Source organism: Syngnathus leptorhynchus, chromosome 5, assembly GCF_054491065.1.
Source record: "Syngnathus leptorhynchus isolate UIUO chromosome 5, UIUO_Slep, whole genome shotgun sequence".
NCBI lineage: Eukaryota > Metazoa > Chordata > Actinopteri > Syngnathiformes > Syngnathidae > Syngnathus > Syngnathus leptorhynchus.
Window position 1 is genome coordinate 4,842,501 of NC_141199.1, and position 15,924 is coordinate 4,858,424.

Sequence of the window (15,924 nt, forward strand, 5' to 3'; positions counted from 1 at the left end):
TAAACTTTTTTAACCTAGACATTAGAGAACTACTCATAGTTGTCAATTAGTGAAAAGCATTACCAGTTTGACATACACATGAAAAACGAATTAATTACAATGATGTTTAATAGTATTTTATTCCATGCTAATGATATTCATTGATGTGATGACACTGGTCGTGTTACTCAAAATATCACAGTATCTCGCAATAATTACAAGACAAATATCAACATGCAAAATATAAAAAGTAGAAAATGAATCATTCTTTCAGTTAGAGGTGAAATTACAAGCTAGATAGTTTTTGTAGTACTCAGAGTATGTAACCTAATAAAGCAAGATGATAAAGTATTTTATGAATTAGTAATTTATTTCACAATGTGTTAATAAATCAAATGAAGCGAGAAAAAAAAATCACTAGGATGCCGAAAGAGTACCTTTTAGGGAGCTGAGCCTGAGAAAAAATGGCTCTCATAAAGTGCCATAATTCCCCTCACTATCAGAAAGAGAAGAAATGTTCTGGATGAATTACATCCATCTCACCGGATCAATTAGGCTTAGTGGAGTGTCTGATGGCAGGTTTAACAGAGCTGTTGTCGCAATATGGCCCTTAACCATGGATAAAATCTTAATCATCCACATTTCGCTGTTGTGTTTTCATTGTCTTGCTTCCTGAATTACATTTTCAGTAACTATTTTTTTTAATGTTGGTCTGTAAGTACACATATAATGTATGAACACTTATGCTTGGTCATACACTATTGAAACTGCTGAATTAAAAGTAACCCAAACAGAATGCAATACCAACAGTGGTGGGTTTTTATATCCAGTGCATTGGGTTGCGGATTTGACCTAGCACAGTGGGTCAATATTTTGATTACACAATGGGTAAAAACTACCAAAAAGCTGCTAGGAAATGGCTTACCAGGTTATCAGTAAGGTTGTGGTTAAAAGTATAACTAATCTTAAGATCAATAATATCAACAACACAGAAGAAACAACTTTCCCATGTCAGGGGCAGTTGCAGAGAACACAAGGGAAGCCAGCGTCCTCTAAAAGCCAAACAAAAAAAAGTGGTGAATATGCATTTTGCTGTCCGTATAATCCATTGACAAAATATGTGCTAGAATAACTTCATTGTTTAGAATCAGCTATTTATGAGAGGTAAGTGACAGAAGTTCCTTCCTCATTGCCTGCATATATGTCAGCGATAGGTGACACACTGGAATCGTCCTTACAAAGGACGCTGAATTTCTACTTCTAAAAATGGATAGTTCCACTGTGCAAAACTGGACAGTCATTGGATAATTGCTGCGCTTTATCCCGCACATCTGACACTCAGCGTCTCTCGCGGTTTATGGGACAATGGCTGGCCCTGATGCTTGGTTTCTGCATGATGATTGGATGATCTGTGCAAGGCGGTGCTCAGCTTCACTTCATTTGAATGACCTGGTAAGAGGTCACCACACCACTGACATGATATGATTGAAAGCCCATCCATTTTCATCTACGCTTGAGGACAGCATCTTGTCTAGCCTACCATTCCTTCTACTGGGGCCTCTTTGCGTCTCTCATTGGAGACTGATACCAAAGCCCAAGCTTTGTGGCTAGGTCAATCTGACTACATATCTATTTGGAACCTCTTGACTTCACTCAACGTTTTTCATTTCATGGACGAAGCATGTTGCAACACTTGCATTGAACTTAGTGATAATGTGTTTGCATTAAACTACTGACATGGGTTATGTTTAGGTGTGTGTGGGAGAAATTAATATTTGTCATCTTCTAAAACTATGAGAAGGACCACTGCAATATTTAGGATTTTGTGGACAGTAACAAGCTAGAGTAGCAAGGAAGACGTTTTGCTAAAAATTCTAAATTACAACATTAAAACCATCAGTTCTCAGCTTGAGCTGAAGTGGATAATGTTTCATATGTGTGAGAAAAAAACAACTGAGCCTCCTGCATTGATGACTATTTATAACTGAAATATAGTGCATTAACCAAGGCTATATTTCTTCAAAACAATGTGTTCTTGAACCAAATTTTGTGAACGAGTATGTTCATGAACCTAATTGTTCACTGTATTTCAAGAGAGGTGACTACAATTTAAGAAACAGTAACATGCATATTTTATTTCATCTAGATTTTTGTGGCAGATGGTAGAATATAAATATTTGATATCTGAACCTTTAGACTATCATGTGGCTAACGTTTAATTGTTAATTGAAAAAGCTTTTAGACAGCTTATGAAGTTAATCAATGTTGAAGTTTCAAACATTCATTTTTGTCTTTACAAATAATGTAATAAAACATGGAGCATCTTACCTTTCTCTTGTTGGTTGGACAGACATATAGGTAACTCAGAACAGTCTTGGAGCCAAGTTTGTCATTCATTTTCTCATATGTGGAGCCAGAGTCTGAAGATCTGAGCAGCCCAAAAAAAGTGAAACATAGTCAGTAGGTTCCAAGAACCTTAGTTGCTCAACAAACTAAAATTAAACAGCATAAAATAAAACAACCTCTTTCACAGGATTGATCCATTTTAGTAATGGAAAAGATGGGTTTGGAGGTGGTTTATATCTGGCATCTGACAAAAACTAAGCCTTCAAAAGTGTTTAGGGACAACCATTGTGAATAATTAATTCCCTGCAAATAGCTGAATCAGAAATAAAATATGACACGTGCAATAAAGTAAAATAAAAACGTGGGCATTCTGGACTCCAAAGGTTTTAATAATGTAGTTGTGAGAATGAGCTTGTTAGCTGGCCTGGTCCCTCAAGAGCAGTGATTCTCAGTCACTGTGCTATTGAACATTCATGTCCTGAGATATCACGTATGCCACACGAAAAGACATTTCACTGAATTGGTTGGAAAAAGATGATTTACTATTACTACAAATAATGTATCTTAGCCAGCAACATATTGTGACAGGCAGCACAATGAAATTGATGAATTCCAGTCCACAACAGAGCATCCAATCAACCTATGTGTACACCTGGGCCTATTCATACAACAGAATTATATGTTCAATTAAACAGGCCCAGATTCAAACCAAGAGCATCCTAAGTGAATAAATTGTCACTAGATTCCCATTGTCATATTCATACGTACAACTGAATGATATATTTGTGTTCAATTGAACAGGCCCGGATTCCAAACTAAGTGCATATGTGAGTAAATTGTAACTAGATTCTCATTGTTTCACTATACTTTATACTATTTTTTGGGGGACATATTCTTTTCATTTTGATGGTGTGGCGGGAAAATATGTGCCTTGCCTCAATTGATGTTCCGATATACTGTTCCAGAGAACCTCAACAAGGAACTGTTTTCACAAATAAACCCCAAACTCGTCTTTAACTTTGACAAGTTTTGACAAGTTACATCTGTTTTTTGTGATGGGTGTTGGGGGGGGCTGTACCTCGAGAAAGATTCGGAATATAAAAGTGTGCCAGACCTCAGGTAGGCCCAATTCTACCTGCGCAAAGTCTATCAAAATACTAAAGGGAAATGTGCTTTCAGCGGTTTGCAAACATATTTTTTAAGGTTGTGTGAAACATATAATCATATCAATATAATATCTAGTATTGGAGTGCTTGTGTGGATTGGTGGGGGGTGAGGAATGTGCAGGCACACTGCATTAACTTGTTTTCTGCGAAGTGTAGCAAAACAGGCCCAGACGGGGAGTACCGGACGATAACACCTCAAGGTCGGTGAGGAACGAGAACAAAGAACACCAAGTCCAGGTGGTCGGGCTTCGAGAGGAAAAACCCCAACTCCTGACCACAGTGATGACACCTCGACGGGGAGGAGATGACCATTGACCAATCATCACACAATATTTTGCATGCTTTAATATTCATATTGTGTTTCTTTAAAACTGGGCAACCCGGAAGAATGTGTCGTCTTTTGGTGGTCACAAAAACGCACGAGTTTTAGTGTGAGGGACCCGGGACCCAGGCCTGTATTAGTGCGCTTTGTTAGGAATAAACAATTGGTCAATTTGGTCTGATTGATCTACCGGTCTTCTCTTTGACAGAACGAACTCGCAAAATTGTTAGGTGCGCCAGTGTGTGGATTGGGACATAGAAACTTGTGTTAAGTGTTGATCGCAATTTGGAGTCAGATCAATAGCTAAAATCCGTAACCTAACAATACCAAAAGAAAAAAAGCTCCACTCAAGTGCACAATTAGACTGCACTTTGTGCTAGACCTGCGCTCAGACGGAAAAGAGGACCATATTACTTTGTTCTATCGTCTATGTAGCTATATTCAATGTAGATTATATGTATACATTGGCACTTAGTATCTCTTTCATATCTTAATGTATCATTTTTAATTGGGCCTCATTGTATATCCTTCTGGGCCCCAGTAATTCATTTTTGTCCTCTGGAGAGGACATGTTTTTGGTCTTTATTTCTGAAGCCATACAGGCCACTGTGTTAGTTCCTGTTGGCCCTTACTGAGGACAACTTGGGTTTTTCACATTTGCCATGACCGAGTTCCGATGTCCTCTCATTAGTATCCATCAATTTTCTTTACCGCTTGTCCCCACAGGGGTCGCGGACGTGCTGGAGCCTATCCCAGCTGTCATAGGGCAGTAGGCATGGGTCACCCTGAACCAGTTGACAGCCACACAGGGCACACGCAGGGCACACAGAGACGAACAAAACCCGCACGGGCATGGGGAGAACATGCAAGCTACACACAGGGAGGACCGAAGGTGGAATCTAACCCGCACTCTCCTAACTGTGAGGCGGACGTGCTAACCAGGGCCCCACCGTGCCGCCTTCAAAAGTACATATTGTAAAAAAATAAAATAAAACATGTTTTGGCTTTTTTTTTTTTTTTTTTACATTATTGAAGAGGGTGCAAGATAAGTTCTCTTCAAGCCTTCTCGCAGCAGCTCTATGGATATGTTATCGGTCTCAGCCAGTGACAATTTCATTCACTAAGAATTATGTGGTATAAAAAATAAATACATTCAACGTTTTTTCCTCTGGGTCTCAGGAGGATATGTCGACATTTTCCGTGATCACTATCAAGAAATTTTCCTGGCTTTGGAACTTGTGGCACAGTCGGCTTTTTTAGATTGGCTGTCCACTTGGCAATATTGTGATGAAAGTGAAGATGATGCCAATTTCAGCTTCACCCTCCCCACCTTACTTGGCGTGCATGTTTGTGCGCGCACGTGTGTGTGTGTGTGTGTGTGTGTGCGTGCGTGGGTGTGTGTGTGTGTGTGCGTGGGTGTGTGTGTGTGTGTGTGTGTGTGTGCGTGGGTGTGTGTGTGTGTGTGTGTGTGTGTGTGTGCGGGCGTGCGTGTGTGTACTAGTCTGAGCATGCTGCTTCGACATGGGAATGAGGTTTTGATGAAATCGCAAAACATCTCTCATTGAAATTCATCCACAAATGCCTCGGAGAGAAACTGTTGTTGCTATGATTACAGAGCACAATCATCAGTCAAAGAATCTCATTTCTACACTATATTAAAGTGGGGAGAGATGTTGAACTGATAATACATCTGATTTGGATTTTGGCCTTCGTTGGTACAGGTTTGTTTCTTCTTTCCTCTATTTAAAAGGTGAGAATGCACATTAATCACTATACAAAACAAACGCACCCGAATTTACTAAACTAAGATCATTTTCATCGCCAACCCCTTGATCAGATACAAAAGGCAACATAAAATGAGAAGAATTAAAATCAAACAATTCTAAAAATATACAAGAGCATTAGAAAAATATACGTCATGATACAACTGATAGTGCTCGCAAGTTTGGCTTACAATTTTCACCTTCAGCCACTGCTTGTTTTTGTTTTAAGATATTTTTATTTGTCTCTAATTTAAGTTCAGTAGGGAGAGGAAGCAACAGTTTAGCCCCTTGATAGTAGAAGTTAGACTGTACAAAAGTTATACCTTTTGTTTTTTGGATGATTTGGATAGCATAAGTTCGACTGTACAAAAGTTATAGCTTGTGTTTGTTGGATGATTTCACAATGATGCCAGTTCACTGATTTCCTATCAAAAATCGTAGTTGTCATTTTTATATAGTAATTAATCAATCAAACAATCCATTCATCCATTCATCAATCAATCATTCTGTCAATCAATAATTCAATTAACCAATCAATCAACATTTATTTTTAGAGCATTTTCACACATGATATACAGCTCCAAGTGCTTTACATGAGTTAAAAACAACCCTTGAGTCTATCCACTCAAACACTGCCGACACTTGGGCGCAAACACACAGTAGTTAAACAAATTGCTTCAAGTTGTAGTGGATGTTTGTGACCATGCAGTGATGCAATTTAATAATATACTGTGTTCGCAACTATTAGGCAATTTGTATTTTTGAGGATTCATTTTGTTTTTGAAGAACTCCAGTGCTCTCGGTCCACCAAAATATGAACAACAAACTTGAATTTTTTATAGAGTAAAAATGAGATTCTGGCTTTCTTGGGAAGAATTCTGCGTGCACAATTTCCGTATTGGCCCGAATATAAGATGATGTTTATTGCATTGAAATAAGACTCCAAAAGTGGAGGTCGTCTTACACTCAGGGTCTAGACATTATACCCATTTTCACTTGTGCGCAGCGGTAAGTTAAAGGTAGCTGTTATCGACTGAGTATGTTGCTGTGATCGTGTGCGTCTTTGACACAAAGTGAGTATATACATTTAATTGTTACTACTGTCGACTGTTGTGTGGTTTGTCTGATTGCGGTATGCGTCGTGTGCTCGCCGTTTGAGTGACAGCTCCGGTGCACTCATAATCAACTGAGTATGTTGCTGTGATCATGTGCGTTTTTGACACAAAGTGAGTATATACATTTCATCATTACTACTGTCCACTGTTGTGCCGTTTGTCTGATCGCGGTTTGCTTCGTGTGCGCGCCGTTTGATTGACAGCTCTGGCACGCTCCTTTAAGTTTGCCTCGCATAGTATGAGTTAGTGATGGGAATTCCAGTTCTTTTAGGTGAACTGAATCTTTAGAATCAGTTCACTCAAAAGATTCGTTCAAACGTATCATTCAACGAATCGTCTCCAAGCCACCTCATCTGGCTCCTCTCAACGTGGAGGAGCAGCGGCTCTACTCCGAGTCTCTCCCGGATGACCGAGCTTCTCACCCTATCTCTAAGGGAGAGCCCGGACACCATGCGGAGGAAACTCATTTCGTCCGCTTGTATCCTGGATCTCGTTCTTTCGGTCACGACCCATAGCTCGTGACCATAGGTGAGGGCAGGAGCGTAGATCGACCGGTATATCGAGAGCTTTGACATTTGGCTCAGCTCTCTCTTCACCACGACGGACCAGTACAGAGTCCGCAATACTGCAGACGCTGCACCGATCCGCCTGTCGATCTCGCGCTCCATCCTGCCCTCACTCGTAAACAAACCCCCAAGATACTTAAACTCCTCCACTTGGGGCAGGATCTCATCCCCGATCCGGAGAGGGCATTCCACCCTTTTCCGACCGAGGACCATGGACTCGGATTTGGAGGTGCTGACCCTCATCCCAACCGCTTCACACTCGGCTGCGAAACACTACAGTGAGAGCTGGAGATCACGGCCTGAAGAAGCCAACAGCACCACGTCATCTGCAAAAAGCAGTGATGCGATGCTGAGGTCCTCGCTGGCCCTGCTGATTGGTCTTCACGAGTGAGAGAGTGACAGACAGCATTGCTGCTATGCCGTTGCCAGCCGACACACGTTATGCCGACATTGTTGTTTTAATTTTGTATTTGTTGGCTTGGAGTTCAGTTGTTAATATACCGTAATTTTCGGACTATAAGTTGCCATAAAATGCACAATAAAGTGAAAAAAAACATATATAAGTCGTACCAGAGTATATGTTGCACTTTTGGGGCAAATTTGTTTGTCAAAATCCAACACCAAAAACAGACATGAACCAGCAACAACAGGCTTAACGATACGGTATGCTAACGTGACATGTACACAAACAATGAGCTGAGAACGGGCCTGACATAACAATCAGAGTTATTCAAGTAAGTATTACATAAATAACACACTTATCAAACCATCTGTGTCACTCCGAATTATTAAATCCATCGATCGTGCTTTATGTAAACAATGCCGCATATGCTGATGTCGGACCTGTTGTAAATTGCATTTCTAATTTTTCCACAGACCCATATAACGATATATAAAGTATATTTCAAATTACTATCATATTACAACAATATTATCAAACCATCTGTGTCACTCCAAATCATTAAATCCATCGATCATATTCCTCGTTCTTTATGTCAACAACGCCGCTATAAGCTATAGGATGTACTGTAATTTTCGGAGTATAAATCGCTCCGAAGTACAAGTCGCACCAGCCATAAAATGCACAATAAAGTGAAAAAATCATATATAAGTCGCACCGGAGTATAAATCGCACTTTTGGGGCATATTTATTTGTCAAAATCCAACACCAAGAACAGACATGAACGAGCAACAACAGGCTAAACGATACGTATGCTAACGTGACATAAACACATACGAAGAGCTGAGAACGGGCCTGACATAACATTAAAATATTTTCTAATAACTATTACATAAATAATACGTTCATAAAGCCATTTGTGTCACTCCAATTCATTGAATCAATCGATCATCCTTTATGTAAACAATGCCGCGTACGCGCGCCGTCGGACTCGTTGTGATTTGCATTTCTAATTATTCCACAGACCCATATAACGATATATAAAGTACATTTCAAATAACAAACAAATAAATAATAAATAACAAATAACTATCATATTACAACAATATTATAAAACCATCTGTGTCAGTCCAAATCATTAAATCCATCAACCAAATTCCTCGTCCTTTGTCAACAAAGCCGCGCGTGCGCCCTGACGTCAGCCTCGTCGTTATTCCACAGAACTAGTATATAACTATATTGTAGCGTTAACAAAGTACAAGCAAAGACGTGGGTTTGGTAAACGGCTCTTTATTTAACAAAACAAGAGTTCAACGAGCCAACAACTACTGACCTTCCAGCCACGGCGGTGGAAGCTAGCTCCATAGAATATGAGCAGGCGTGCGTAAAAGCCATGTCTGAGCCCCATCCACCGTCCCCGGACAGCCATCCGGCCGAGGGCCGGCCCTCGACTTCCATTCACGGAGGTGAAAGAAAGCTCCGTAGAGTATGACCGGCCGTGCGTAAAAGCCATGTCCGAGCCCCATCCACCGTCCCTGGACAGCCACCCGGCCAAGCGCCGGCCCCCGACTTCCATCCACGGAGGTGAAAGAGAGCTCCCGTCTAGAAGGACCGGGCGTGCGTAAAACCTTCTGTGTCACTCCAAATCATTGAATCCTTCAAACTTTTCGTCCTCCGTGTCACTAACAAACAAAGCCGCTAATGATGCCGGTAGTACGTGGGGCCCTTCGTCATCTTCATTATCCCGTGATCGAATCCCTTGTCCTTTATGTAAACAACCGCCGCGTGGCACGGTTGACGTCATTTGCAGTTCAAATAACAGTAATCCCTTGCTACATTGCGGTTCGCTTATTGCGGTTTCACTACATCGCGGATTTTTGAATTTTGAAAATTTGTGAAAAAAAATCACATATCGCGACCCCACATAAGTCGCTCCTGAGTATAAGTCCCCCCCCCAAAAAAAAACTATGACAAAAACCGCGATTTATAGCCAAAAAATTACGGTACCAATTGTGTTTGTGTTTGAATAAAAGGTTGAAAAAAAAAAAACTTATTTTGGGGGTCACTAACTTAGATAACAACATAAAACACGTATACTGATCCGTTGATGCACAGAAAGAAAGCTCACCCATTGACTCGTTCGCGAACAGGAAGTCGGGAAAGTCAGGATTCGTTCCCTCACTGCTCCGTTCTCGCGATGAACCGGAAATGCAAATCACTCACTGATTCGTTCACTCACTGATTTGTTCATTGGTGAACGGGAAATACACTCCACGACTCCTTCGTGAATGGGAAGTTCACGGGGTCGGAGGTGGAATCGAACCGGCACCCTCCTAACTGTGAGGCGGATGTGCTAACCAGTGCCCCACCGAGCCGCCCTACAAATTAACATTTAAAAGAAAATTTGTGAACAATATAGCCACCCTTTTTAATAACGGTTACACGACTTCAGTCGATGGAGTCTGTCAGCTTCTTTATCCGTTGACTTTTTGCGCAGCAACAACCACAGCCTCCCAGACATTGTTCAGAGGTGTACTGTTTTTCTTCAGCGTAAATCTCCCATTTAGCAAGGGCTACCAAGTTCTCAATAGAATTTAGGCCAGGTGAAGAAGGGGGCCATGTCATTATTCTTTCAATTTTAAGGCCTTTACCGGAGAGCTACCAAGTGAAAGTGAGTACTTTGATGCAATTGATGCATCTCCTGCATAAATATTATCATCTTGATAGATGCAAACATTTTACTGTACCACAGCTTGAAGGAAGTATTTTCTGAAAACTGTCAGTTAGTTCATTTGAATTAATTTTTCTTTTAATTTTAGAGTTAGTTTTAAGTCCGCCTTGAACTCGAAAAGGTCCAACCAGCTCATCTTGAATAATACCAGCCCATTCCAGTACCCCACCTACGCCTTGCTGGCGTCTGATTTGAAGTGGAACTCTGTGGCTGTTACTGATCCAGCCATGGGTCCAGTTGTCCATCAGTCTCATCTCATGAGTCCATATGATCTTTATAAAATCTGTCTACATTTCCTGACATTTCATCATGTATGTCTTGTTCAGTGGTGGTCAAGTGTCAGCCTCACATACCTTTGTCATGTCTCTGAGCACTAAATACCTGGTATTTAAAGGCACTCCAGATCGATTGAAGTTCCATAATATGGTAGCACTGAAGGATAATGGATTCAGATTTCAGCCCCATCAAATCTTTGGCAGTTAATATGCATGTTTTTCCATGAAGACGTTACCTGAGATCCTGTTGACTATTTGAAATGAATCGTTCGATGATTCTGTGATCATGCCCCAATATCTTAGCAATTTTAAGAGTGCTGCATCCCTTCGAAAGACTTTTTACAATTTTTGACTTTTCAATGTCACTTTCTCTATTTTGTCCCATTTTGCCCGAAGAAAACAAGCTACCTAATAATTATCCACGCTGTGATATCAGGTGTTGATCTTCTTGGGCACATGACTTCATATGCTTGTATCGAGTAAGCATTCAAGTCTATCAGCATGGAGTTGGAAAGTATGTGTTAGAATGATCATATGGTCAAAACACAATATGTCTGATAATTGTGCACACAGTGTATGTGGAAAAACCTTGCATGCATAATCAAGAAGACAGCACGCTGTGGTAACTCGTCAAATAAAACAGATTCGCCTCAGCCTTCATGCAAATATTTTATCTGACGTTGAAACTTGAGATGTTTATCCCAAACAGTAACCAGATACTTTTTTTTTCATTTACCTCAAGAATTGGTTCATGCTCTAATTGTACGTCAAAGCTATCATTTGAAGATCTCCAACTGATGAAGATTTTTTTAACGTTTAAAGTTAGATGTTACTGTTCTAGCCACAGTAAGACACTGTATGTATAAGGCCTCCGTTAACTGCTTCCCAGCCAGTGCAGATGTTTCTGTTTTAGCCAACGCGTATTACGGTGTCATCTGCCTAAAGCTGGCAATTAACAGCACTATTGCAATCTGGAAGATTGTGAGGAGGTGAAAAAATGCATGTTGAGTAATGTCTAATTATTGCATCGTTTTTACCTTAATAACATTCATTTTTAACTTCCACTGCGACTACTTCTACTACTACCTATTTGTGTGCTGGTTTCATTTGTTTTGGGTTGTTTGTTTGAAACCGTACTCTCAGGACAATTAAGGCAGAGGGGGTTGTGAAGGAGGGGGCTAGGAATGATGGAATATAAGTTACTCTGGGGTACACTTTCAAACATCTCCAAGTCCACAAAACACATGTAGACTGGTTGGTCAAAGACTTATGCACCCTTGAGGACCCTGCCGATGATGTCCACTGTTCCACGAAGAAAACTACACTGCCCTCCTGAATCTGAGATCCGACCCTCATCTCCAACACCCCTTAATAAACCTTACCAGGGAGACTGAGGAGTGTGATTCCTTTGTAGTTGCAATACAATCTCTTACGCTGCCAATCCAGAGGCTGTAAATGATGACCACACGATGTAGAGGCGTGTCAACCAGGACAGCCACCCAACAACCAAAGCCTTTAGAAACTCCGGGCAGAGTGATTACAGCTGAAGAAAATTTAGCAAACACCCTTGGCCAGCTTCTGCTGAACACATAGACGTAACTGACAGACGATCGGGGCATTCCGAGAAAAATGATCCCATCCCATGTTTTTCTTTTCTAAGAATACCATGGTTAATCAAGAAAATTTGAAATGTCTAGTTCTGTGTTGCTAAAAAGCTATAAAACACATATGACTTGAAAAGCTCTGAGAGAGCCTTAGCCTGGTTTTTTTTTCTTTGGTAATAGTGACCACCAGAAGACTGTATTCTCAGTTGAACTATTTAATGGATGCCAGAATGATTGACACATGGCCGTGAAGCATTTTCTGCAAGATTGCGGAGTAACATCTTATCCCCTCCTCAGGCATTCATACTCTATTCTTGGCCACCCACCCACAAGAGGGGTGACTGCCTCACACATGTGACTGTGTGTGGCTCTATGGCCTTGACTAAAATCATATGTGTGTCAAGAGTGTCATACATAAGAAGGTACAGAGCCAGGAGGAAAGGTCTCAGTGACACAATGGTATAGCAAGTCACCTATCTAAATATTAAGAAGTCCAATCTAACAACATCAGTTTCTTTACTTTGCTTTAAAGCAACTGCTTGGATAAATAGAACTGGCCAAAAAATGATTAATTTAAATCAACCAAAGCTATAAACTACATCTATAGTGTATTAGTTAGAATTGCCAGCATGTTTTTGCAGCCATGAATAGAAAAAGCTCAATTATGTCATTCCATCATTTTAAAATTGTTTCAGCAAATATCAATGTAATTAGGTGTGTGACTCTATTGGCGTTATTTTGAGCACAAAATGGATGTTGGATTTGAATCTGCATTTGAAGTAGAACGAAGGAAAAACCATTACACAAGAAAACACTCATTCAATCCATATTCATCAGCATCCGAGATGAAAAACACTGCATGGGTTGGTTGAACCAATTACAACGTTTCTCCTGTACATCAAACACAAAGTAGTAGTTCTGAACACTCGTTGACTGATTTGCTTGAAAAACATTTTTGGCACCACTGAACCGAACACATACAATGTAGCACTCAAAGGTCAGCAGTAGACATGCTTGATTACGTTGCAGACAGTTTCACTACAATGGTCTCAATTGCTCCAATCTTTTGACCTGGCAAAAACTATCTGGAGTTACAAAGGCATTTTTTTCTCATTTCATTTACCTTTTGAATTGATTATTCTTACAAGGGTAGCAGGCATGCCCGAGCATATCCCAACTGACTGCAGGCAGTAGGCGGGGGACACCCTGAGCTGGTCGCCTGCCAATCCCAAGGCACGTATGGACAAACAACCATTCACTCACATAGTTCTTTGACAAAAGGCTTTTGTCGTTGACGTATGACGAAAAGCCATAGACGTTGAAATAAGACTGAAAAGGTGGGGGTCGTCTTAAATTCAGGGTCTCAACATTATACCCATTTTCACTTGTGCGCAGCGGTGAGTTAAAGGTTAAAGCAATCAAAACTGAACCATGTCTTCCCTCCTATGTTCTGACCGACACCCGGGGGCGAAAAGAGCATAACCATCCGAGCCAACCCCCTATACAGTCCTCAGGCTCCCCAAAAATAGCGGTAGCAGTTTGCATTATTTTATTGAAATGTTTTTCCTTATTTAGATTTGTTTCAAGACTACAGTTAGACTTCACTTTGATGGTTCATGCAGTTATTGCAAATTTGTTGTTTTATCGCAGTAGTTTATTTACATTTCAAAAACCAGAAGCCATTTATTGACAAATGTGATTGCACTTTAGTTTACATATTTAAATGTTCAGATATTAAGATGTGATAGACAGTTTTTGCATGATTTGAATGAGGGAAAATAACTTGCTTTTTCTCTCGGATATATTGTTATAATCATTTGTTTCAGATGTAATTATTTTCTGTATACAATTTTTATTTGGTGTTCAAAATGTCTTTTTTCAAACTTGGATCTTGAAAAAGAGGGGGTCGTCTTATAATCAGGGTCATCTTATATTCAGGCCAATACGGTATGTGTGTCACTGGGATAACCTCACATCTTTGTTTCTTTTTAAGAAATCTTCTAAAAGATTTCGAAATCCAAGTAGAGTGCCTTGACTGATTGACTGATGTTTTTGATCATATAATTGGATTACACAACAAAAGAGCCTGTCACGGATCAGAGCAGGGCGACCAAATGCAGATTGGACCAATGTTTATTGAAGGGGAAGAATGAAATATAAAGCAGAATCTCAGGCAGGACAGGGGTTCACGGATAGCAGGCAGGGATCAATAGTTCTCTCGGACCAAAAAGAATGTCCACATGGACGCTGGCATATAGGTGTCAAACTGGGGCCCAGTTTAACTGCCAATCCATGGGCAGCCGCACAGAATTAAACAAATCCAGAACAGTTTGCTCACAGATTTGCCCATCAAAGACTCCACTATTTGGAGACAAACAATTAAAGAGTCAATTTTATATATGTCTCCTTTAAAAGGTACTGAAATTCGACCGAAGAATGGAGATGTGACACAGACATGATGAGCTTTAAAAAGAACTAACAATTAAGATATATCTATAATTTACATTAAATGACTAACTTGGGCAATTGTGGCACTTACGTATTTAATTAGATATTTACTACAATTTCTTATTTGAGTCACACAGTATTATAAGCAGCTAAATCATATAAATACTGTGAATTCTTTATGAAGCAATGATTTTAAATGTATCTATGCCTTGTCAAATCTGAGCTGCACTTATGTTTTGTGTTCACCTTTTCTGTGTTTGTAGGTCGTTTAGTGAACAAATGTCATTATTGTGTATTTTTATAGAGCAATACAACGCAAGGTTGCATGGTAAGTGCTGGAACGAATTACATGTCTCATTTAAATGTGGAAAGATGATTAAAGGTTGACAACTCATATTTATAGGCACCAGTGTACATTACTTTCTTTAGATTTAACAGACACATTTGGTGTATTTGCCCAAAGTTTCTAGACTGGATCAGTATCACTGATACCAGCATGAATTTGACTCAGTATTGCTACTTTATTGATACGCTCGTACTTGTGTCTATCATTCCCAAGGCAACTGTCGTTCAATATGCTAATGAAAAATTTAACTGACCATAATTGAACATTACCTTTGAAAACTGCCACACAAATATCAAGGAGGCCGCATTTGCAGGTTTCAATTGGTAAGTATGGAGTCAGAAAAACACACAAGTCAAGATTGCTGAAGCAAGAAAGGAATATATTGGAACCTCCAAAGACTGAGCACTGCATGCCAGTCTGTCCCTCAAAAGATTAAGAAATGTGCGTGTGTGCGTGCATGTTGTTTTGTTGTATTTGTCTGTGTAAACAAGAGATAGTGAAAGGAAAATGTTGAAGCAAGTCATGTGTGAAACAAAGACAGCCACCCATGCTGCTAAAACCCGGGTAGTTGATCCTGGAATGTAAAACAAAAGATTAAACATGAACACGTATGGAGTGGACCACAGGTAAGTGGAACGTGGACAGTGGGTGGGGTTAAAAAATAATCTTCAATCGCCCAGTGCCACCAGGACTTCCTGAATTTTGCCAAAACACTATAACAATGTAGTGCTACATAAATGTATTGAAGAGAAAAGCCCTATAGGCACGGAGAGCCCACATTCAAGGCTTTCTATCAGTGTCAGCATTTGTCATGCATTCACTCACTGCTCCTGTTCTCCAGTCAACCTTAACGTTTGTCATGC

General features: G+C 40.2%; 1 protein-coding gene across 1 annotated transcript in view; it reads right to left on the minus strand.

The window, feature by feature from the left end:
• sorcs3a (sortilin related VPS10 domain containing receptor 3a) overlaps positions 1-15,924 on the minus strand; it is a 249,537-nt gene that overhangs the window by 142,954 nt on the left and 90,659 nt on the right. The window contains exon 3 of the mRNA XM_085911312.1: positions 2,308-2,407. Coding sequence (XP_085767438.1) covers positions 2,308-2,407 — 100 coding nt within the window. The remainder of the gene's footprint in view (positions 1-2,307; positions 2,408-15,924) is intronic.